Raw genomic sequence first — 25,912 nt, 5'->3', positions numbered from 1 at the left:
TTACTTAAATACCGTCTTGATTGCAATTTTTTTTTTATTCATATGACCGGTTTCGGTTCATTCAGAACCATCTTCAGATCTGTAAAAATAATGATACTAATTTACTATTTCACGGAAGCATATCTTTTTCATCCTATCTAATCAACATCAAATGTACCAGAGCGTACCTGATATTTCAGTTACAGGAGTAACCCGTCCAAATCCAGCAGTTTTCACATGCCACGTCACATAAAATTGGTTGGCAGAGTGCACGTCATTTACATTAATTATAACACTATTACCGACAGGTGGCGTCTGGTACATTTGTTACATTCCATTTGCACATACTGTATTCAGTAGATCTTTTTTTAAATTAAAAATACTTATCTAAAATATGTAGATGTCAAGGTTAAAATCTGTACTTGTCAGCATTAATAATAAAAAGACGCCAGGCGCTGCACGCGTCTTCCGGCTTCTCCACCGCGCACCATCTCTCGTCCCTCGGCCTGGATCTCCACACGCAACAGTTGTCATCCTAGTAGGTCGTCATAAATGCTAAAATAGGCGTTATGACTGAATTCGCTTTTGTTCGTTGAGGATTAAATCCGGATCTTTATTTTTGTGGGTGTATATTTCAATTTCTTCCAAAATGTTAAGAAACCGTCCCTTATGGGCTCTATGCAGGATGTCTAAATTGTGTTCAATGTTCGTGACTGAGTGCTTTGTCGCAGCCATATTCGCCCCAAAAGCTGTTTTGTTTTGAGAGTAGGTGTGCTCCCTGAATCTGGTTTCAAAGTTCCTACCAGTCTGCCCTACTATATATTGTTTACAGCAGTCATTACATTTGATCTTATATACACCTGAATCCTGAAATTTATTCCTACTATTACATATTCTATGCCGGAGCTTCAATTTTAACGTGTTATTTGTTCGGAACCCTATTTTAACGTCGGATTTACGAAAGCATCTTTCAATTTTATCTGTAATTCTTCCACTGTAAGTGAGAGCTACATATTTTTTCTTGTTGTTCCTCTTAACTGCTACTTGACTTCCTTTTATTTGTTCCATTTGCCTCTTCTTTATCTTCCTATAAATCTCCATCACCTGCTTACACGTATATCTGTTCGCTACGGCCGCTTGTTTTAAAACACTTAACTCCTTTTCTACTTCCTGATGGCTTAGTGGCAATCTTAGTAGCCTGTATACCATCGAAGTAAAATATGCCCATTTGTATTGCGGTGGGTGACAAGAGCGCTCATTGATAACGAGATCTGTACACGTAGGTTTTCTGATATGCTGAATTCATGCTTGCCATCTTTCTTTATCAGTGTTAAATCTAAGTAATCTATACGGTTGTTTTCTTCAAATTCCATGGTGAATCTAATTTTCGGGTGTTGAGAGCTCATTTTTTGTGCTAAGTTTTCGATATCATTTTTATCTCCTTTGTATAATAAAATGGAGTCGTCAACATATCTCCTGTAATATACAATTTTCTCAGCGATATTAGGATTTTCACCAAAGAATTTGTTTTCTAAATGATTTACAAATATGTCAGCTAGCGTCCCAGCTAAACTGAATACAGTATGTGCAAATGGAATGTAACAAATGTACCACACGCCACCTGTCGGTAATAGTGTTATAATTAATATAAATGACGTGCACTCTGCCAACCAATTTTATGTGACGTGGCATGTGAAAACTGCTGGATTTGGACGGGTTACTCCTGTAACTGAAATATCAGGTACGCTCTGGTACATTTGATGTTGATTAGATGGGATGAAAAAGATTTGCTTCCGTGAAATAGTAAATTAGTATCATTATTTTTACAGATCTGAAGATAGTTCTGAATGAACCGAAACCGGTCATATGAATAAAAAAAAAATTGCAATCAAGACGGCTTTTAAGTAACATTATAAGAACTTTTCAGTTACTTGGGAATAACCGAACAATGAAAACCAAGTGTACTGCACACCTCCAGAGAGTTCTTCGCAATGGACTGATAGGAAATCTAAAGTCAAATCACAGAAATGATACCATACTGTAGAACTTTACAGTGCATCAGAACGTCAAGTATATACAAGAAAATAGCTATTAATAAGTCCACTTACGAATGAAATGGGGTTTGTTTGAACTTTAGACTACAATCAGGACGATTAGTACACCAGTAAGCGGCGCAAGCCGGCACTTTTTTATCAAAACACCTCACGACTGCACGGAATCAAACGACCAGAAGCGAATGTTTTGGGGTAGCTAACACGGCGGATCTTCACTTGGGTCGGCTTCAAGTTTGTGGCGTCACGACAACTCTCATTTTTTACCTCCATGCTCTGCCCCTGTGTATATGTAGTCCCTGGTTGTCTGTGCTGTGCTGTAGCGCCGAGTGGTACGTGCCGGGGTGACGTGCTGCTGTGTGCTTCCAGAGCGCTCGCTGGAGGACCACGAGGAGGTACTGGCCGTGCATCTCGACGCGCAGCCGTTCGGCCACCGCGAGGCCAAGAAATTCGTCTTCCGCAAGGACTTCTCCAAGTACGAGTTCTTCCACAGCCCGCAGGTGAGTACCGGCTGCGCTTCCTTCCCTCACGTGTCAACTCCACCGCAGTTCTATCTCAACACATGCACTATCTGAACTTAAGCATCTAGACACATGTTAGTGTGCCGGCCGTGGTGGCCGAGCGGTTCTAGGCGCTTCAGTCCGGAGCCGCGCGACCGCTACTGGCATGGATGTGTGTGATGTCCTTAGGTTCGTTAGGTTTAAGTAGTTCTAAGTTCTACGGGACTGATGACCTCAGATGTTAAGTCCCATAGTGCTCACTTGAATCTAGACACATGTTAGTGTGCCGGCCGTGATGACCGAGCGGTTCTAGGCGCTTCAGTCTGGAACAGCGCGACCGCTACGGTCGCAGGTTCGAATCCTGCCTCGGGCATGGATGTGTGTGATGTCCTTAGGTTAGTTAGTTTTAAGTAGTTCTAAGTTCTAGGGGACTGATGACCTCACATGTTAAGTCCCATAGTGCTCACTTGAATCTAGACACATGTTAGTGTGCCGGCCGTGATGACCGAGCGGTTCTAGGCGCTTCAGTCTGGAACAGCGCGACCGCTACGGTCGCAGGTTCGAATCCTGCCTCGGGCATGGATGTGTGTGATGTCGTTAGGTTAGTTAGGTTTCAGTAGTTCTAAGTTCTAGGGCACTGATGACCTCAGAAATTGAGTCCCATAGTGCTCAGAGCCACTTGAATCTAGACACATCTTTGTGTGCCGGCCGTGGTGGCCGAGCGGTTCTAGGCGCTTCAGTCCGGAACCGCGCGACCGCTACGGGCATGGATGTGTGTGATGTTCTTAGGCCAGTTAGGTTTAAGTAGTTCTAAGATCTAGCGAATGTTAAGTGCAATAGTGCTCACAGACATTTGAACCAGTTTTTGAAAATCATCGTAACTTTTGAACCGTTTGTGATACGACGTTCAAACTGCAAGGTTAGCCGCGGAGCATGATGGGAATTAGGTGCGCATGCGCGGGAAGCCCACTTTCATTTGGACTGGTTCGTCAACAGGCAAAATTTGGGGGCTTGAGAATCCGCATTTCACGATAGAGAAGTCTCTTCACCCTCAATGGGCGACTGTGTGGTGTGTGATGTCCGGCGCTTCAGTGTGGAACCGCACGACCGCTACGGTCGCAGGTTCGAATCCTGCTTCGGGCATGGATGTGTGTGCTGTCCTTAGGTTAGTTAGGTTTAAGTAGTTCTAAGTTCTAGGGGACTGATGACCACAGATGTTAAGTCCCATAGTGCTCAGAGCCATTTGAACCATTTTTTGATGTCCTGTCACGGAATAATCGGCGCGATTTTGTTCGATGGCTCGGTAACTACCGAGTGGTACGTAAAGGTTCTGGAAGACGATTTCATCTCCATTATCCAAAGTGACCCTGATTTCGACACGATGTGGTTAATGCAAGCCGAATGTCGGCCCCACCGAAGTAGGAGAGTGTTTGATGTCCTGGAGGAGCACTTTGGTTCTGTGGTACCCAGAGCCCACTAGCATGGGTCCTTCGACCATAGATACCAGTACACTGGCCTTGCTGTGCAGAAGCTATAGGGCAGGTGTGGCTCCAACATAAACCACGTGACTGTTGGCAAAACGTGGCGGGATTTTAAATCAGCGGTCTACCATCCTATGTTTGTATCGTATTTCCCCCACATTTCTCAGTTGACTGGCTAACGCTCCCAACAAAAATTACTTTTTTATTTGCGAAAAATTATGCCACACCTACATTTGACCTGGATTTGTTCACAGTACCATTTATAAAATCTAACATATACATCGTAAGCCACTCTGTGGGCAGCGGGACGAAATTACTATAAACTATCAGTTAAAGTAAAATGTCGTTAAATTCTTTTAAACAGTAAGAGTGGACTCTTGTCAAAACTTTTAATATTGGGTTCGCCGCGTTTTGAGCTCTAGTCACTTATAAAAGAAAATTGGATGTGGGAATTATGTCAGCTATAGGTGCCAAAATTGTCGACTTTACGAGCAGGTGCATTTTATAGCAGCAATTTTAGGTGCACTACAAAGGTTACTTCCTATTATTTTTACAAAAGTATAAATTATCAGTTTAAAAAAATGATATTTTAGACGAAAGGTGAGGCTTTGAAGTTTCAGAAAATAATTTTGGAGCCTACATTTATTTAACAGTATTAGAAGGTAGAAAAAAAATTCTCTTCATGTGTCGACTATAGGTGCTCTTACCTTATTATATAATCTCACTTGTATATACAAAAGCCGGCCGCGGTGGTCTCGCGGTTCTAGGCGCGCAGTCCGGAACCGTGCGACTGCTACGGTGGCAGGTTCGAATCCTGCCTCGGGCATGGATGTGTGTGGTGTCCTTAGGTTCGTTAGGTTTAAGTAGTTCTAAGTTCTAGGGGACTGATTACCAAAGTAGTTGAGTCCCATAGTGCTCAGAGCCATTTGAACGATATACAAAAAGGCGCGTATGTGCAGATGGCTTAAAGTTTCTCCGTTTCAGGGCCTGCATCCAAAGCTGCCTTCGGTTTTCATCGTTAGGGAACCTATGAGTAGGAACGAGAAAACAGTTATACTTACTCCTGTAACGGAATTATCGCAGATACTTTCCAAAATGTAATATGAGTCTGACTTTACAGGCATCACTTTCCACACTCTAATTTACGTGATACTCTATTTCAAGTGTAAAAAACATATAAAAGTCACTCCAGCAGATTTCAATAAACGCATCTGCCCTATCATACAAACCCCTACATGTGAAATGTAATGCCATTTCCCCCGACATAACGCTGAGCACAGCCATAAGCGCAACACGAAACAGCCACGTTTTGCCAACATTCACGAGACTTTAGCCCGGAGATGTTGGAGCCACGAAAATGACGTCAGGGCCGGTCTATTATATTTATGGTCGAAGCATGGGCCTCGGTTGGCCGCCATATTCTCCGGATCTGAACACATGCGACTCCTTTTTGTGGGGGCTGTATTAAAGACAACGTGTACGGAAATATGCCCAAAGTCATTGTTGAGCACAAAACAGCCATTCAGGATTACATCGACAGCACCGATGTTCCAACACTTCAGGCGGGCCATGCAGGATTTCGCTGTTCGTCTGCGTCAAGGATGGCAGGCGTATCGAACGTGTCATAACCTAAATCCGAATATAGTGTGTGATCGCCATAGTTTTTAACTAATTTACGTTTAATTCAGTTTTCTCACGTGATGACATGGTCGGAGACCGTGGCTGTTATTTGAAGACAAATGTTGTTGGTGTTGGGACAGCAACCAGCCACAAATTTATTTTCAGTTCCTTTATTCAAAAAGTACCGTTACCGGTTCGAAATGCTTCAAATGGCTCTAACAAGGGAACCTCCTCATCGCACCCCCCCCCTCAGAGGGAAGACTTGAACCAAGGACCTTTCGTTCTGCAGCTGCTCACGCTAACCACGGGACCGTAGCGCTGAGCCCACATTAACCTTGATGTTGCATATCTTGCGCATGGACTGCTCAGTTCGTATATTTTGATTATTTTTTTCATAGTTCCACACAACTTCTTCCCGTTTTCTCTATTGATCTGTGTTCAGTTTTTCAAGGCCTATCCACTTTGCCGACTTATAGCTAAATCTGAGAGGGGTGGGGAGGTTCCCTTGTGAGCACTATGGGACTTAACATCTGTGGTCATCAGTCGCCTAGAACTTAGAACTACTTAAACCTAACTAACCTAAGGACATCACACACATCCATGCCCGAGGCAGGATTCGAACCTGCGACCGTAGCGGTCGCGCTGTTCCAGACTGAAGCGCCTAGAACCGCTCGGTCATCACGGCCGGCACACTAACATGTGTCTAGATTCAAGTGAGCACTATGGGACTTAACATCTGAGGTCATCAGTCCCCTAGAACTTAGAACTACTTAAACCTGACTAACCTAAGGACATCACACACATCCATGCCCGAGGCAGGATTCGAACCTGCGACCGTAGCGGTCGCGCTGTTCCAGACTGAAGCGCCTAGAACCGCTCGGTCATCACGGCCGGCACACTAACATGTGTCTAGATTCAAGTGAGCACTATGGGACTTAACATCTGAGGTCATCAGTCCCCTAGAACTTAGAACTACTTAAACCTAACTAACCTAAGGACATCACACACATCCATGCCGGAGGCAGGATTCGAACCTGCGACCGTAGCGGTCGCGCTGTTCCAGACTGAAGCGCCTAGAACCGCTCGGCCACCACGGCCGGCACACAAAGATGTATCTAGATTCAAGTGGCTCTGAGCACTATGGGACTCAATTTCTGAGGTCATCAGTCCCCTAGAACTTAGAACTACTTAAACCTAACTAACCTAAGGACATCACATACATCCATGCCCGAGGCAGGATTCGAACCTGCGACCGTAGCGGTCGCGCTGTTCCAGACTGAAGCGCCTAGAACCGCTCGGTCATCACGGCCGGCACACTAACATGTGTCTAGATTCAAGTGAGCACTATGGGACTTAACATCTGTGGTCATCAGTCCCCTGGAACTTAGAACTACTGAAACCTGACTAACCTAAGGACATCACACACATCCATGCCCGACGCAGGATTCGAACCTGCGACCGTACCAGTCACACGGTTCCGGACTGAAGTGCCTAGAACCGCACGGCCACCGCGGCCGGCGACTGTGAGAGTGATAACTTTATTTGTTTGGAAGTGATAATTGTAACTTTATGATAACCCTGGCACAAGCATTATATCACGGACGGCATTGGATCGAGCGTTCATTTGTAAGCGCCTCCAGCTCGGAAACAGGATATGCGCAACAGGGAATTCGGGCCGGAGGAAATAGAATGGCCATCACAGCTGAAAAAAAAAAATAGAAAATAAATGTTTTAATGTACGTGTGTGGATTGGAAGAAGGGCACAACAAGATACCGGAGGGGCAAATTCCGACGGAAAACTAAGCGGTCAGTAAACAAGTTTGCGTGACCGCCTCCACGCGTCTCAAGCGAACAGCGGGCTCGCAGGTAAACACACTTGTTTACACCGCGTATCTCCTCAGGAACTGGCGGAGAAGGCCGCTCGGTTTTGCCGGCAGAAGAAGGGGTGGGGGTCTAGATTCTGAAAAGAAGGGGGAAAAATGTGTACAGCTACGGAATGGCGGACATTTGCCACACCGGACATTTGCCACACTTTCCCCTTCGCTAGGTAGCTTGAGTAACGATCTCTCAGGTAAGGGACTCCCTTCCTCGTACTTCTTCTGTCCGCTATCAAACCGCCGCCTCCACATCTTACCCGATACAACCAGTACGTAAGCGACCTCCTTCTTCGACACCTTGGCCAAATACTGAGCTTCTTTTCCGAAAAATCGAAATATTTGTAACTTTTGGGAAACTAAAGCAATAGCGACGATTATGTCAGTATGTAATTAGTTCTGCCAAGTACAAATATAGATCCCTCTGCCTGTACGGTAGCTTCCTTTCACGCTTACTGATTGCGATAGAAACAGTCCATCGGCATGGGAGCAACAAGAAAGGAACGATGTAAAGAGAATGCGTGTGTTCGCTAATCTTTTTTGACCACTGCATTTGTGCCTACTTTAATTACTACAACTTCATGCCCAAAAGACAATAAGGAAAGGAGAAATGGGAATGGGAATATTTGAAAAGGAGAACGACATACTCCATATTAATTTTCTCTCTAAAATCCGATATCGTTTGCGGCGAAACAATAAACTGTAGCGGTTCAAAATATGACTGAAAATACGTTCACTAAATAGAGATAAGAACATCTATGATTGACATTTCATATAAAGTCGACGTACAATTTTAAAATGTTAGAAATAAGGAAATGAAGTAATGGAGAATGCTATGCTTGTGACGTACGTTGTTGTTCTACACTGTTTACCTGTGGTATTTACAGGGTCACAGAGAAAGCAGCCTAGGTTTTCGAGGGAAAAGCCATAATTGTAATGATCTGCACTACAACAGAAACAAGAAGCACAACTTACGAAAAAATAATGTAACGTGTGTTTCAGTTCACAATTGACATTGAAGCAGACAGTTCCTGTGACTTAGTATGGGCAGAGGTTATATTCGACAACCGGAATAAATTAGTAACTGTCTCCCGGTCTCAGATGGAACAGTTACTGAACAGTTCAAAGAAAACTTGAGTCTCATCACAAATAGGTACCCTAATCATACAATTATAGTTCGCAGTGACTTCAATCTACCCTCCATATGTTGACAAAAATACATGTTCAGACCCTATTGTAGATTGAAAACAACTTCCGTAATTGTTCCAAATGCTTTATTAAAAATTATTTTGAAGAATAAGTTCACCAGGCCATTCAAATTGTAAATGGTTACGAAAACACACCTGACCTCTTAGCCACAAACAATCCTCAGCTTCACGGCGGATACAGGGATTAGTGAACACACAGTCGTAGCGAGGCTCAGTGCCGTAACAAAGAAATTCACCAAAACTAAACGCGAAATATATCTATTTATAATAGCAACTACAAATTCGGTTCAGAGACACTCTCCAATCCTTCCAAACTATCTGAGAAGAAGACCATATGTGGCTTAAGTTCAAAGAAATAGTATCAACAGCAGTCGAGAGATTCATACCAAATAAATTAATAAGAGGCGGTACTGATCCCACATGGTACACAAAAAAAACGACAGAAAGCTGGCGCAGGAGCACCGAAAAAGCCAAGTGTAATTCAGACGAGCGGAAAATCTCGAAGATTGGCAAAGTTTTGCTACTGAGGCTCGATATTTGATGCGGACTTCAATGCGAGATGCATTTAATAGTTTCCACAACGAAACTCTCTCTAGAAATGTTGCGGAAAATCCATAGAGATTCTGGTCCTATGTTAAGAGAAACCAGCGGAAAGGCTCAGTAAGCGATGAGGTGGAGGGGGAGACAAGGGACCCAACCCTTCTGAACATGTAAAACCGTGGCAAACGTCCGGCGTGGCAAATGTCCGCACACCGCTTGAAAGGTCCACCATTCTAAGATGACGTGCTACAGACTCGAAATTTAACCGACAGGAAGAAGATGCTGTGGTATGCAAATGATTAGCTTTTCAGAGCATTCACACAAGATTGGCGCCGGTGGCGACACCTACAACGTGCTGACATGAGGAAAGTTTCCGACCGATGTCTCATACACAAACAGCAGTTGACCGGCGTTGCCTGGTGAAACGTAGCCGTGATGCCTCGTGTAAGGAGGAGAAATGTGTACCATCACGTTTCCGACTTTGATAGAGGTCGGATTGTAGCCTATCGCGATTGCGATGTATCGTATCGCGACACTGCTGCTTGCGTTGGTCGAGATCCAATGACTGTTGTCAGAATATGGAATCGGTGGGTTCAGGAGGGTAATACGGAACGCCGTGCTGGATCCCAACGGCCTCGTATCACTAGAAGTTTAGATGACAGGCATCTTATGCGTACGGCTGTAACGGATCGTGCAGCCACGTCTCGATCCCTGAGTAAACAGATGGGGACGTTTGCAAGACAACAACCATCTGCACGAACAGTTCGACGACGTTTGCAGCAGCACGGACTATCAGCTCGGAGACCGTGGCTGCGGTTACTCTTGACGCTGCATCACAGACAGGAGCGCCTGCGATGGTCTACTCAACAAGGAACCTCGGTGCAACAATGGAAAAACGTCATTTTTTCGGATGAATCCAGGTTCTGTTTACAGCATCACGATGGTTGCGTCCGTGTTTGGCGACATCGCGGTGATTGCACATTGGAAGCGTGTATTTGTGATTGCCATACTGGCGTATCACCCGGCGTGATGGTATGGGGTGCCATCGGTTACACGTCTCGGTCACCTCTTTTTCGCATTGACGGCACTTTTTAACAGTGGACGTTACATTTCAGATGTGTTACGACCCTTGGCTCTGCCCTTCATTCAATCCTTACGAATCCCTAAATTTCAGCAGGATAATGCACGACCGCATGTTGCAGGTCCTGTAGGGGCCTCTCTGGATACGGAAAATGTTCGACTGCTGCCCTGGCCAGCACATTCTCCAGATCTCTCACCATTTGGAAACGTCCGGTCAATGGTGGCCGAGCAACTGGCTCGTCACAATACGCCACTCACTACTCTCGGTGAACTGTGGTATCGTGTTGAAGCTGCACGGGCAGCTGTACCTGTACACGCCATCCGAGCTCTGTTTGACTCAATGCACAGGCGTATCGAGGCCGTTATTAGGGCCAGCTTTCTCAGGATCAATGCACCCAAATTGCGTGAAAATGTAATCGCACGTCATTTCTAGTATATTTATCCAATGAATACCCGCTTATCATCTGCATTTTTTCTTGGTGTAGCAATTTCAATGGGCAGCAGTGCAATTTCTAACCCCTGACGTGAAGTAAAGGGAATTTATTCTACATTGGGGTCGGTGTTCAGATCGCGGCCGTGTCGCAGCTCGTGGCTGCTACAACCCTGGCACTTGGCAGCGAGCGGTCTGGCTGACGTGGCACGCACGCATGCACAGGCGGGCCGGCCGTGTTATCGCTGGCTAGCTAATGGCGAGCTAGCGGCGAGTTCCTGGAAGCCGGCCGCCTCCAGCCTTGGCGGCGGTACTTTGTGTCTGCCTCTCTCTGTCCCTCTCTTCTGTGTGTCTGCCCACAGCCGGCGTGGCCCAGATTCTGCGGCCACAGTCCGCAGATAAGCCCCAGACGTGGGACTCTGACAGCGCCAGATGCCGATACGCGCTGACGCGTCAGCCGTGCGCCGGTCGCTGACTCGCGCCCTCTCCCCCTGACGCAACACTACTGTCTTCCTTTTGCTGTCTGCCTGTCCCTGCGGCGATCTCTGCCTTTTTTTTATTATCATTTTTTGTTGGTCCGCTTTCTCGTTTCTTTGGGGAAGCGCGCCACGATTCCCTCTCGTGTACCTAATCTCTTCATCCCACAGTGCGGGTAGCGCTTATTGCTGGAACAATCTACTGTTGTTGCTAAGATTCTAGTGTAGGCTGCTTTCAGAGTTGGTAGTATGGACCTCAACGAGTAAGGAACGTCCAATTAACGTGGACTCTAGGCTATGCACCAGCGCCCCAACGGCGATTATTTGCAACTACAGGCTGGTTCACGTACACGCATTACACCACACATGCGGGGTATACAAGGTGCGTTCCATAAGTAATGCGACCAAATTCATAAAAAAAAATCATTTATTGAATACACTACTGGCCACTAAAAATGCTCCACCAAGAAGAAATGCAGATGATAAAGAGGTATTCATTGGACAAATATATTGAACAGACATGTGATTACATTATCACGCTATTTGGGTGCATAGATCCTGGAAAATCAATACCCAGAACAACCACCTCTGGCCTTGATACCCCTGGACATTCAGTCAAACAGAGCTCGGATGGCGTGTACAGGTACAGCTGCCCATGCAGCTTCAACACGATACCACAGTTCATCAAGAGTAGTGACTGGCATACTGTGACGAGCCATTTGCTCAGCCACCATTGACGAGACGTTTTCAATTGGTGAGAGATCTGCAGAATGTGCTGGACAGGGCAGCAGTCGAACATTTTTGTATCCAGAAAGTCCCGTACAGGACCTGCAACATGCAGTCGTGCATTATCCTGCTGAAATGTAGGGTTTCGCAGCGATCGAATCAAGGGTAGAGCCACGGGTCGTAACACATCTGAAATGTAACGTCCACTGTTCAAAGTGCCGTCAATGCAGTGACCGAGACGTGTAACCAATGGCACCCCATACCATCACGTCGGGTGATACTCCAGCATGGCGATGACGAATACACGCTTCCAATGTGCGTTCACCTCGATGTCTCCAAACACGTATGCGACCATCGTGATGCTGTAAACAGAAACTGGATTCATCGGAAAAAATGACGTTTAGCCATTCGTGCACCCAGGTTCGTCGTCGAGTACACCATCGCAGGCGCTCCTGTCTCTGATGCAGCGTCAAGGGTAACCGCAGCCACGGTCTCCGAGCTGATAGTCCGTGCTGCTGCAAACGTCGTCGAACTGTTCGTGCAGATGGTTGTTGTCTTGCAAACGTCCCCATCTGTTGACTCAGGGATCGAGACGCGGCTGCACGATCCGTTACAGCCGTGCGGATAAGATGCCTGTCATCTCGACAGCTAGTGATACGAGGCCATTGCGATCCAGCACGGCGTTCCGTATTACCCTCCTGAACCCACCGATTCCATATTCTGCTAACAGACATTGGATCTCGACCAACGCGAGCAGCAATGTCGCGATACGATAAGCGGCAATCGCGATAGGCTGCAAACCGACCTTTATTAAAGTCGGAAACGTGATGGTACGCATTTCTCCTCCTTACACGAGGCATGACAACAACGTTTCAGCAAGCAACGCGGGTCAACTGTCGTTTGTGTATGAGAAATCGGTTGGAAACTTTCCTCGTGTCAGCACGTTGTAGGTGTCGCCACCGGCGCCATCCTTGTGTGAATGCTCTGAAAAGCTAATCATTTCCACATCACAGCATCTTCTTCATGTCGGTTAAATTTCGCGTCTGTAGCACGTCATCTTCGTGGTGTGGCAATTTTAATGGCCAGTAGTGTAAATGCCGTGTGTCAAGAGCCTCCCGTCGGGTAGACCATTTGCCCGCTACAAAACTTTTGAGTTGACGCCACTTCCGCGACTTGTGTCTCAAAGGGGATCAAATGATGATCATAAGGACAACAAAACACCGAGTCCCTCGGCGGGGAAAATCCCCGACCCAGCCCCGAATCGAACCTTGGCCATTAGGTATGATATTCCGTCACGCTGACCACTCAGCTATCAGGGGCAGACGGAGTTGACGGTAATAACGGGCGAAACGCAAATAGAACTGTCTCACCTAAGGACATCACACACGTCCATGCCCGAGGCAGGATTCGAACCTGCGACCGTAGCAGCAGCGCGGTTCCGGGCTGAAGCGCCTAGAACCGGGCGGCCACAAGGCTCGGCTGAACGTCATTCGTCCAAATTATTTATGTGAGCTCAAGGATCCTATTTAATAAGAAATTGTTTTCTATCGTTATGTATTAAGTAATTGTTATTATCTGATGCAGGTTGCTACTGTAGTGAATTACAGATTCATTGCTTTTATATTGCGACACCTAGTTACAAAGGTATATCTATGTATATTGCGTTTTGCACATGGAGGATCCACTTGTTTTTGCAGCTATTGCCCTGGCAGTGACAGTAAATCTTCAGATTAGGGCAGAACGACGACGGAAACGAGAAGCCAGACGTTGTTGAGTTCGACTCTGGCTGAAAACAAGGGACGAAGGGAAGGGATTATATTCGCTGCTTATGAAAGGGCTGAGGCTCGAAGAACCGCAGGAATTTCGAAACTTCGTGAGGATGTACCAAGTGATCAAAAGTCAGTATGATTTCGAAAACTGAATAAATCACGGAATAATGTAATTAGAGAGGTACAAATTGACACACATACTTGGAATGTTATGGGGTTTTATTAGAACAAAAAACAAAAACAAAAACACAAAAGTTCAAAAAATGTCCGACGGATATGGCTTCATCTGATCAGAAAAGCAATAAGTAGCATAACAAAGTAAAACAAAAGCAAAGACGATGTTCTTTACAGGAAATGCTCAATATGTCCACCGTCATTCCTCAACAATAGCTGTAGTCGAGGAATAATGTTGTGAACAGCACTGTACAGCATGTCCGGAGTTATGGTGAGGCATTGGCGTCGGATGTTGTCTTTTTGTGCTTCCCTAGAGATGTCGGTCGATCACGATACACTTACGACTTCAGGTAACCCCAAGGCCAATAATCGCACGGACTGAGGTCTGGGGACCTGGGAGGCCAAACATGACGAAAGTGGCGGCTGAGCACACGATCACCACCAAAGGACTCGCTACTGTCGGACATTTTGTGAACTTGGTTTTCTTTTGTTCTAAAGAAACCCCATGTCATTCCAATCATGAGTGTCAATTTTTACCTCTCTATCTACATTATTCCGCGGTTTATTAACTTTTCAACATTATACTGACTTTTTGATCACCCGGTACATGGCCTGTTTCGAGAAGCTGCTGTCTGTGATAGAGGGTGGATTTAGCAAGTGTGACACAGTCATGAGGGAGGCTATCTTACTCACATACTCGAATGTAAGAATAGAATCATATGTTTATACGTTTTTGATAATACCAATCTAGATCACTGATAAAAATAGCGGTAAAAGCCTTGCTATGTCGCAGGATGGTTGTAACATTACGTATACTGGCGAATTTCTACCATGTCAGTGCCAGTTTCTCTTTTCTGGCCTACCGAAATAACGCAAGAGATGCAATCAACTCAAACATGAACTTTCGTAAGTAAGCCATTACGACACAAATCGAAAATCACCGTGTAACGTGGCAGGGACAATGAATCCTGTGAAATTTTTTGAAGTGCATTATCTGAAAACTACCTTGAGCAGTTAAACAGAGAACCGACTAGTGGCGAAAACATATTGGCCCTTCTGGTGACAAACAGACCAGAACTATTTGAAACAGTTAACGCAGAACAGGGAATCAGCGATCATAAAGCGGTTGCTGCATCGATGATTTCAGCCGTAAATAGAAACTTTAAAAAAGGTAGGAAGATTTTTCTGCTTAGCAAAAGTGACAAAAAGCAGATTTCTGAGTACCTGACGGCTCAACACAAAAGTTTTGTCTCAAGTACAGAAAGTGTTGAGGATCAGTGGACAAAGTTCAAAACCATCGTACAATATGCGTTAGATGATTATGTGCCAAGCAAGATCGTAAGGGATGGAAAAGAACCACTGTGGTACAACAACCGAGTTAGAAAACTGCTGCGGTAGCAAAGGGAACTTCACAGCAAGCATAAACATAGCCAAAGCCTTGCAGACAAACAAAAATTACGCGAAGCGAAATGTAGTGTGAGGACGGCTATGCGAGAGGCTTTCAATGAATTCGAAAGTAATGTTCTATGTACTGACTTGGCAGAAAATCCTAAGAAATTTTGGTCCTATGTCAAAGCGGTAGGTGGATCAAAACAAAATCTCCAGACACTCTGTGACCAAAATGGTAGTCAAACAGAGGATGACAGACTAAAGGCCGAAATACTAAATGTCTTCTTCCAAAGCTGTTTCACAGAGGAAGACTGCACTGTAGTTCCTTCTCTAGACTGTCGCACAGATGACAAAATGGTAGATATCGAAATAGACGACAGAGGGATAGAGAAACAATTAAAATCGCTCAAAAGAGGAAAAGCCGCTGTACCTGATGGGATACCAGTTCGATTTTACACAGAGTACGTGAAGGAAGTTGCCCCTTTTTTTCAGCTGTGTACCGTAGGTCTCTAGAAGAGCGTAGCGTTCAAAAGGATTGGAAAAGGGCACAGGTCATCCCCGTTTTCAAAAAGGGACGTCGAACAGATGTGCAGAACTATAGACCTATATCTCTAACGTCGATCAGTTGTAGAATTTTGGAACACGTATTATGTTCGAGTATAATGACTTTTCTGGAGACTAGAAATCTACTCTGTAGGAATCAGCATGGGTTTCGAAAAGGACGATCGTGTGAAACCCAGATCCCACTATTCGTCCACGAGCCTCAGAGGGCCATAGACACGGGTTCACAGGCAGATGCCGTGTTTCTTGACTTCCGAAAGGCGTTTCATACACTTCCCCACAGTTGTTTAATGAACAGAGTAAGAGCATATGGACTATCAGACCACTTGTGTGATTGGATTGAAGAGATCCTAGATAACAGAACGCTGCATGTCATTCTCAATGGAGAAAAGTCTTCAGAAGTAAGAGTGATTTCAGGTGTGCCGCAGGGGAGTGTCGTAGGACCGTTGCTTTTCACAATATATATGTAAATGTCCGTGTGGATAACATTGAAAGTTCACTGTGGCTCTTTCCGGATGATTCTGTAGTATATCGAGAGGTTGTGACAATGGAAAATTGTACTGAAATACAGGAGGAATTGACGCATGGTGCAGGGAATGGCAATTGAATCTCAATGTAGGCAAGTGTACTGTGCTGCAAATACATAGAAAGAAAGATCCTTTATACAGCAGGTCAGCAACTGGAGGCAGTTAATTTCATAAATTATCTGGGAGTAGGCATTAGGAGTGATTTAAAATGGAATGATCATATAAAGTTGATCGTCGGTAAAGCAGATGCCAGACTGAGATCCATTGGAAGAATCCTAAGGAAATGCAATCCGAAAACAAAGGAAGTAGGTTACAGTACGCTTGTTCGCCCACTGCTCAAATACTGCTCAGCAGTGTGGGATCCGTACCAGATAGGGTTGATAGAAGAGAGAGAGAAGATCCAACGGAGAGCAGCGCGCTTCGTTACAGGATCATTTAGTAATCGCGAAAGCGTTACGGAGATGATAGATAAACTCCAGTGGAAGACTCTGCAGGAGACACGCTCAGTAGCTCGGTACGGGCTTTTGTTGAAGTTTCGAGAACATACCTTCACCGAAGAGTCGAGCAGTATATTGCTCCCTCCTACGTATATCTCCCGAAGAGACCATGAGGATAAAATCAGAGAGATTAGAGCCCACACAGAAGCATACCGACAATCTTTCTTTCCACGAACAATACGAGACTGGAATAGAAGGGAGAACCGATAGAGGTACTCAAAGTACCCTCCGCCACACACCGTCATTTGGCTTGCGGAGTATGGATGTAGATGTAGATGTATGCATATTTCTCAGAAAGAAACGACTGCCCACGTACCTTATTATGATACAATGGGTCATACATACACCTTTCCTGAATTAAGACGCTTAACTCCTCTGTGCACCATTTCATTTCTAGAATACCAAGCAATCAATGTAAAAAACGCTTTCGCAAATAGCTCGTGTAAAGGAGTCTACTGGTACAAAACTTTTTCTGCATGTATGAAACCAACTTACTGACAAAAATGCGGAAATATGCCCAATTCGAAAATCCTAAATTAGCCAAAAGCCACCTTTGTTGTTGTTGTCTTCAGTCCTGAGACTGGTTTGATGCAGCTCTCCATGCTACCCTATCCTGTGTAAGCCTCTTCATCTCCCAGAACCCACTGCAACCCACATCCTTCTGAATCTGCTTACTGTATTCATCTCTTGGTCTCCCTCTACGATTTTTACCCTCCACGCTGCCCTCTAATACTAAATCGGTGATCCCTTGATGCCTCAGAACATGTCCTACCAACCGATCCCTCCTTCTGGTCAAGTTGTGCCACAAACTTCTCTTCTCCCCAATCCTATTCAATACCTCCTCATTAGTTATGTGATCTACCCATCTAATCTTCAGCATTCTTCTGTAGCACCACGTTTCGAAAGCTTCTATTCTCTTCTTGTCGAAACTAGTTATCGTCCATGTTTCACTTCCATACAAATACTTTCAGAAATGACTTCCTGACACTTACATCTATACTCGATGTTAACAAATTTCTCTTCTTCAGAAACGCTTTCCTTGCCATTGCCAGACTACGTTTTATATCCTCTCTACTTCGACCATCATCAGTTATTTTGCTCCGCAAATAGCAAAACTCCTTTACTACTTTAAGTGTCTCATTTTCTAATCTAATTCCCTCAGCATCACCTGACATTCCATTATCCTCCTTTTGCTTTTGTTGATGTTCCTCTTATATCCTCCTTTCAAGACACTATCCATTCCGTTCAACTGCTCTTCCAAGTCCTTTGCTGTCTCTCACAGAATTACAATGCCATCGGCGAACCTCAAAGTTTTTATTTCTTCTCCATGGATTTTAATACAGAATATTTCTTTTGTTTCCTTCACTCCTTGCTCAATATACAGATTGAATAACATCGGGGAGAGGCTACAACCCTGTCTCACTCCCTTACCAACCACTGCTTCCCTTTTTATGCCCCTCAACTCTTATAACTGCCATTTGGTTTCTATACAAATTGTAAATAGCCTTTCGCTCCCTGTATTTTACCCCTGCCACCTTCAGAATTTGAAAAAGAGTATTCCAGTCAACATTGTCAAAAGCTTTCTCTAAGTCTACAAATGCTAGAAACGTAGGTCTGCCTTTCCTTAATCTTTCTTCTAAGATAAGCCGTAGGGTCAGTATTGCCTCATGTGTTCCAGTATTTCTACGGAAACCAAACTGATCTTCCCCGAGGTCGGCTTCTACTAGATTTTCCATTCGTCTGTAAAGAATTCGTGTTAGTATTTTGCAGCCATGACTTATTAAACTGATAGTTCGGTAACCTTCACATCTGTCAACACCTGCTTTCTTTGGGATTGGAATTATTATATTCTTCTTGAAGTCTGAGGGTACTTCGCCTGTCTCATACATCTTGCTCACCAGATGGTAGGGTTGTGTCAGGACTGGCTCTCCCAAGGCCGTCAGCCACCTAACGATAACCAAATAACAAACAGACAGCACTGGGGTACTTCTTTATGCGCATGCGCGAGTTATCGCTGCCTAGTGCGCATGCGCAAAACTTCCTCAATCGCGGACAGATGGCAGTTCAGAACCCTCTCTACTCTAGCGCTGGGATAATGTGTCTGCTAATTTTCGTAGTTTCACCCGTTCTGCCGCTAGATGGCTGTCGCGCTAGGCCAGTACCTTTCGCGGCGCATCGCCTATGAGCGCTTGCTCATCTTTGACGCTGTGAAACACATTTTGCTACAAGCTCTTTTGTCTCCATATTTTCGGAGGACATAGTATGGACGAAAACAAACAAGAGAAAAGGCACTAGGTGCATACTTAAAGAGCTGTGGGCACATTTTTTCACCAGAAAAGCTGTGTTCCACAGTATCGAAAATGCCCAAGGTGGTACAGTATGCATTTTAGAGCCCCTGTTTACTGGACACTTTCTTCTTGTTTTGGTGCCTACTACCACCTCTGAAAGCTGTCTACCCTGAAGTCTCATGGACATCAGTGCCAGAACGACTTTGCTTACAAGTTTTGACCCTTTCGTTTCCAGTTCACGGATCTTTATCTTACATTGGTACATTTAGTCTTCTCCAACACCAATGAGAGTCTGCAACAGCATCATGGAATCACCGTGTATGCTTATGATACCGCATCAAATGTGTGTGAATTCCTAATGGACAAAACAGCTGAGGTCATCGGTCCCTTGACTTACACACTGATTAAACAAACTTACGCCAAGAACAGCACACACGGCTATGCCCAGGGGAGGTCTCGAACCTCCGGCGGGAGGGCCGCGCAATCCGTGACATGGCGCCTCTAATCGGGCGGTCATCCCGCGTTTCTCATACCACGTCACACAGCCTCAGCGCCAGTGGGGGGTATTCAGTGCCGCGCGGTGGATAATGTCTTAGTAGCTCATTTGGGTGCATCAGGAAATGAACACTGTAAGTAGTACATGAATTTGGCTAGTAGAATAGCAAAGTAACTGACGACCGACGATGCAGAGCGCGCATAAAATGTAAACTGAGAGTAGCAAGAGAAGCGTTTCTGGAGAAGGGGAATTTGTTAGTATGAATTATAATTTTAACTCTTGGGAAGTCTCTTCTGAAAGTATGTGTCTGGAGTGTAGGCTCGTGGCGAAATGGAGCGTGGACGGTGAACACTTGAGACAGGAATAGGGTGGTACACCACTGGCCATTACAACTGCTACACCAAGAAGATGACGTGCTACAGACGCGAAATTTAACCGACACGAATAAGATGCTGTGATACGCAAATGATTAGCTTTTCAGAGCATTCACACACGGTTGGCGCCGGCGGCGGCACCTACAACGTGCTCACATGAGGAAAGTTTCCAACCGACTTCTCATACACAAACGGCAGTTGACCGGCGTTGCCTGGTCAAACTTTGTTTTGATGCCTCGTGTAAGGATGAGAAATGCGTACTATCACGTTTCCGACCTTGATAAAGGTCGGATTGCAGCCTATCGCGATTGCGGTTTATCGTATCGCGACATTGCTGCTCGCGTTGGTCGAGATCCAGTGACTGTTAGTAGGATATGGAATCGATAGGTTCAGGAGGGTAATACGGAACGCCGTGCTGGATCCCAACGGCCTCGTATCACTAGCAGTCGAGATGACAGGCATCTTATCCGCACCGCTGTAACGGATCGTGCAGCCACGTCTCGATCCCTGAATGAACAGATGGGGACGTTTGCAAGACAACAACCATCTGCACGAACAGTTCGACGACGTTTGCAGCAGCACGGACTATCAGCTCGGAGACCGTGGCTGCGGTTACTCTTGACGCTGCATCACAGACAGGAGCGTCTGCGGTGGTGTACTCGACGACGAACCTGGGTGCACGAATGGCAAAACGTCATTTTTTCGGATGAATCCAGGTTCTGTTTACAGCGTCACGATGGTCGCATCCGTGTCTGGCGACATGGCGGTGAACGCACATTGGAAGCGTGTATTCGTCATCGCCATACTGGCGTATCAGCCGGAGTGACGGTATGGGGTGCCACTGGTTACACGTCTCGGTCACCTCTCGTTCGCATTGACGGCACTTTAAACAGTGGATGTTACATTTCAGGTGTATTACGACCCGTGGCTCTACCCTTGATTCGATCGCTGCGAAACCCTACATTTCAGCAGGATAATGCACGACCGCATGTTGCAGGTCTTGTACGGGCCTTTTTGGATACAGAAAATGTTCGACTGCTGCCCTGACCAGCACATTCTCCATATCTCTCACCAACTGAAAACGTCTGGTCAATGGTGGCCGAGCAACTGGCTCGTCACAATACGCCAGTCACTACTCTTGGTGAACTGTGGTATCGTGTTGTAGCTGCGTGGGCAGCTGTACCTGTACACGGCATCCGAGCTCTGTTTGACTCAATGCCTAGCCGTATCAAGGCCGTTATTACGGCCAGAGGTGGTTGTTCTCGGTACTGATTTCTCAGGATTTATGCACCCAAATTGCGTGAAAACGTAATCACATGTCAGTTTAGAATAATATATTTCTCCAATGAATACCCGTTTATCATCCGCATTTCTTCTTGGAGTAGCAATTTTAATGGCCAGTAGTGTAGCTTTTGAATTTAGCTGCTGTGGAAGGATGATGAAGGATAGATGATAAAATTGGAGAGGTACAGAGACGAATTGTGGAGAAAATAAATTTTTAGGTATAGGTTCACAAAAAGAAGGGCTCGGTTGAGAGGACGCATCCCGAAGCGCCAAGGAATCGTCGATCTGGTAATGGAGCAAAGTTGTTAAGGCTTTCATGGCCACTTGTTGACAATTTGTTGGCTTCTGTCGCGGGTTCTTCGGTCGACATTCGTCCGGTGATTTGACTGAAGTTTCGCCAGCACGAGTGGCTGGCATTGTCAAATCTTCACTCTCCATTGCCGTTGGTGAACTGGAGCCGAGCTTGCAGCCGCAGACTATGTAGTTTCTACCTGGCGCGGCAACGTCCGAGGGCTTCTCCGCGGTCATTTCCGGTGCGGTTCTCCTCTCGCTACCTGCGACGGTCGTTCGCTGCAGTACGGGAAGCCAGGATCCGTTTACCATGACACTTCTTCTTTCTCGTGTATTTCTACATCCTCCCTGAACAAGTGGGAGTGATAGCTCTACAGCCAAAACTTGGGTGCCGGCAAAATTTACCACGCAGCTGGGCTTACACAGCGTGTGCTCTGACACATCTAATTTCTCCACTTTGCAAAAGCAGATATAATGTCTTATGGGATAACAGCAATCAGTGATTTTATAATGTTACTTCAAATCCGTCTTGATTGCAAATTTTTTTTATTGATATGACCGGTTTCGGTTCATTCAGAACCATCTTCAGATCTGATATTTCAGTTACAGGAGTAACCTGTCACTTGTGACGTAGCATGTGAAAGTTGCTGTATTTGTACGGGTTACTCCTGTAACTGAAATATCAGATCTGAAGATGGTTCTGGATTAACCGAAACCGGTCGTATGAATAAAAAACGGATTTTAAGCAGCATTATAAGTTCTCCACCTCCCCCAACCTGCAATTTCGCTTACGTTCTTTGATCCTGGTGTAGATTGATCGTCCAGTGATTCCGAGATAAACCTTTCCGCATGTGCATGGTACGTGCTACGGTCGCAGGTTCGAATCCTGCCTCGGGCATGGATGTGTGTGGTGTCCTTAGGTTAGTTAGGATTAATTACTTCTAAGTTCTAGGGGACTGATGACCTCAGAAGTTAAGTCGCATAGTGCTCAGAGCCATATTTTTTGCATGGTATGTAGTATATTGCCGACATTGCAATTGCGTCCCTTTTCTCAAAATGGTTCAAATGGCTGTGAGCACTACGGGACTTAACATCTGAGGTCACCAGTCCCCTAGAACTTTATTACAAATTTATAATATTTATACGACTTAAACTACTTCCCTAAATGATTATTGGGTCCTAATTTTATCCAACATTAATTGGCGCTGGATACAAATTTAATTTATTAGTGAGCTACAGCTATAACTAGATTAAAAAAATGTTCAAATGTGTGCGAAGTCTTATGGGACTTAACTGCTAAGGTCATCAGTCCCTAAGCTTACACACTACTTAACCTAAATTATCCTAAGGACAAACACACACAGCCATGCACGAGGGAGGACTCGAACCTCCGCCGGGGCCAGCCGCACAGTCCACGACTGCAGCGCCCCTGACCGCTCGGCTGATCCCGCGCGGCTATAACTAGATAACAATGGGCAACTAATTTACTATTACTAATATTAACTTTATATAACGTACGCTTAACCCAGCTCTACTGCCTGCAGAGTCACAGTTGTGTCACTAATTTATAAACCTACTTTTTTAGAGCCTTGCTCATCGAGCTAATCCGATGATCGTGGCCCTGAAACTGGGCAGGCCATGAAATTCGCTGCAGGTTCCTGAAATATGTAGTTTCCCAATCCTAATCTAAGCCAAGTCCGATGCTTTGTCCTGTATCGGTGGTGTCGCACATCAGTCCCCCCTACTCCTTTACGCGGTTGGATTCCAGACTACAAGGAAAGTCGGCCTGTCCACGCACTGCCGGTATAGGAACAGAGCGCTAGATTCAGTGTCTGGTGCGTCTCAAATTGTTCATTAGTTTACTCCCTCAGGTATACTTTTAACACTCCTCGTGATACCTCGTCCGCCAATTGGTTAAGGATTTGAAAAGTGCCTTCTTGTCTAAGCAGGTGGTATGTGTCATGGTCAGGTAATTGGTCACGTAATGTGGATGCTGCATCATTGAAAAGGGGGCACTCGTAGACCAAATGATCGGGGGTACCCTCCAACGCACCACATTCACACGCGGGTCTGGCCCTTTTCCCGAACCAACATAAATACACTCCTGGAAATTGAAATAAGAACACGGTGAATTCATTGTCCCAGGAAGGGGAAACTTTATTGACACATTCCTGGGGTCAGATACATCACATGATCACACTGACAGAACCACAGGCACATAGACACAGGCAACAGAGCATGCACAATGTCGGCACTAGTACAGTGTATATCCACCTTTCGCAGCAATGCAGGCTGCTGTTCTCCCATGGAGACGATCGTAGAGATGCTGGATGTAGTCCTGTGGAACGGCTTGCCATGCCATTTCCACCTGGCGCCTCAGTTGGACCAGCGTTCGTGCTGGACGTGCAGACCGCGTGAGACGACGCCTCATCCAGTCCCAAACATGCTCAATGGGGGACAGATCCGGAGATCTTGCTGGCCAGGGTAGTTGACTTACACCTTCTAGAGCACGTTGGGTGGCACGGGATACATGCGGACGTGCATTGTCCTGTTGGAACAGCAAGTTCCCTTGCCGGTCTAGGAATGGTAGAACGATGGGTTCGATGACGGTTTGGATGTACCGTGCACTATTCAGTGTCCCCTCGACGATCACCAGAGGTGTACGGCCAGTGTAGGAGATCGCTCCCCACATCACGATGCCGGGTGTTGGCCCTGTGTGCCTCAGTCGTATGCAGTCCTGATTGGGGCGCTCACCTGCACGGCGCCAAACACGCATACGACCATCATTGGCACCAAGGCAGAAGCGACTCTCATCGCTGAAGACGACACGTCTCCATTCGTCCCTCCATTCACGCCTGTCGCGACACCACTGGAGGCGGGCTGCACGATGTTGGGGCGTGAGCGGAAGACGGCCTAACGGTGTGCGGGACCGTAGCCCAGCTTCATGGAGACGGTTGCGAATGGTCCTCGCCGATACCCCAGGAGCAACAGTGTCCCTAATTTGCTGGGAAGTGGCGGTGCGGTCCCCTACGGCACTGCGTAGGATCCTACGGTTTCGGCGTGCATCCGTGCGTCGCTGCGGTCCGGCCCCAGGTCGACGGGCACGTGCACCTTCCGCCGACCACTGGCGACAACATCGATGTACTGTGGAGACCTCACGCCCCACGTGTTGAGCAATTCGGCGGTACGTCCACCCGGCCTCCCGCATGCCCACTATACGCCCTCGCTCAAAGTCCGTCAACTGCACATACGGTTCACGTCCACGCTGTCGCGGCATGCTACCAGTGTTAAAGACTGCGATGGAGCTCCGTATGCCATGGCAAACTGGCTGACACTGACGGCGGCGGTGCACAAATGCTGCGCAGCTAGCGCCATTCGACGGCCAACACCGCGGTTCCTGGTGTGTCCGCTGTGCCGTGCGTGTGATCATTGCTTGTACAGCCCTCTCGCAGTGTCCGGAGCAAGTATGGTTGGTCTGACACACCGGTGTCAATGTGTTCTTTTTTCCATTTCCAGGAGTGTATGTCGGGTGTGGCCCATCACCAGTGAGAAAGTGGATCAGTCCTCGGGTAGGTTCAAAGTATCTCATGCCCAATAGTTCCCTGACGTTAGGAAGAAGTTCAAATGTTGTGCGACCTGTTTCTTATGTTTCCCATAATTCTTGCCACAATTGTTCGCCTCTTCGCCTTATCTCATCCTTATGCCTAATATCTCTTCTATCTTCGCAGCATTCCCTTTTTTAGCCCACAACTATTTAAACGTAACTCAGCTAAGGACATCACACACATACGTGCCCGATGCAGGATTCGAACCTGCTACCGTAGCAGCAGCGCGGTTCCGGACTGAAGAGCCTAGAACCGCTCGGCCACCACGGCCGGCAGTTCCATTTCTCCCTTGCCGATCTTCTTTGTCGGTTTGTAAATATACCTTACGCCGTGTTCGCGCAATATACTCCAGATTCTGTCCGTCACTCTGGGAATGTATGGCAGAAAGGCCGTAGCCGACAGAAAACTCATGGGACAAACATCGGTCGAAGAACCCGAGACAGAAACCAACAGCCAGTTTGTCAGTGGAAGAAAGTATTAACTGGCGGGAGTAAAGCTGGGGGAGTCGGCGTGAGTCGTGCTTGGGTAGCTCAGGTGGTAGAGCACTTGCCCGCGAAAGGCAAAGGTCCCGAGTTCGAGTCTCGGTCCGGCGCACAGTTTTAATCTGCCAGGAAGTTCCATATCAGCGCACACTCTGCGGCAGAGTGAAAATCTCATTATGCAAGAAAGTGTTGTTTGCTTGGTTGATACAG

At 46.2% G+C, this 25,912-nt stretch overlaps 1 protein-coding gene across 1 annotated transcript in view; it reads left to right on the top strand.

Moving 5' to 3' along the window:
• Window positions 1–25,912, top strand: part of LOC126295216 (growth factor receptor-bound protein 14-like) — an 857,388-nt gene that overhangs the window by 491,894 nt on the left and 339,582 nt on the right. Inside the window, exon 5 of the mRNA XM_049987559.1 lies at window positions 2,400–2,530. Within this exon, the coding sequence (XP_049843516.1) occupies window positions 2,400–2,530 (131 nt within the window). The remainder of the gene's footprint in view (window positions 1–2,399; window positions 2,531–25,912) is intronic.

The sequence above is a fragment of the Schistocerca gregaria genome, chromosome 11 (assembly GCF_023897955.1).
Source record: "Schistocerca gregaria isolate iqSchGreg1 chromosome 11, iqSchGreg1.2, whole genome shotgun sequence".
Classification (NCBI taxonomy): Eukaryota; Metazoa; Arthropoda; class Insecta; order Orthoptera; family Acrididae; genus Schistocerca; species Schistocerca gregaria.
Note: the sequence above shows the minus strand (reverse complement) of the source record. Positions and strands in the feature narration are given on the sequence as shown.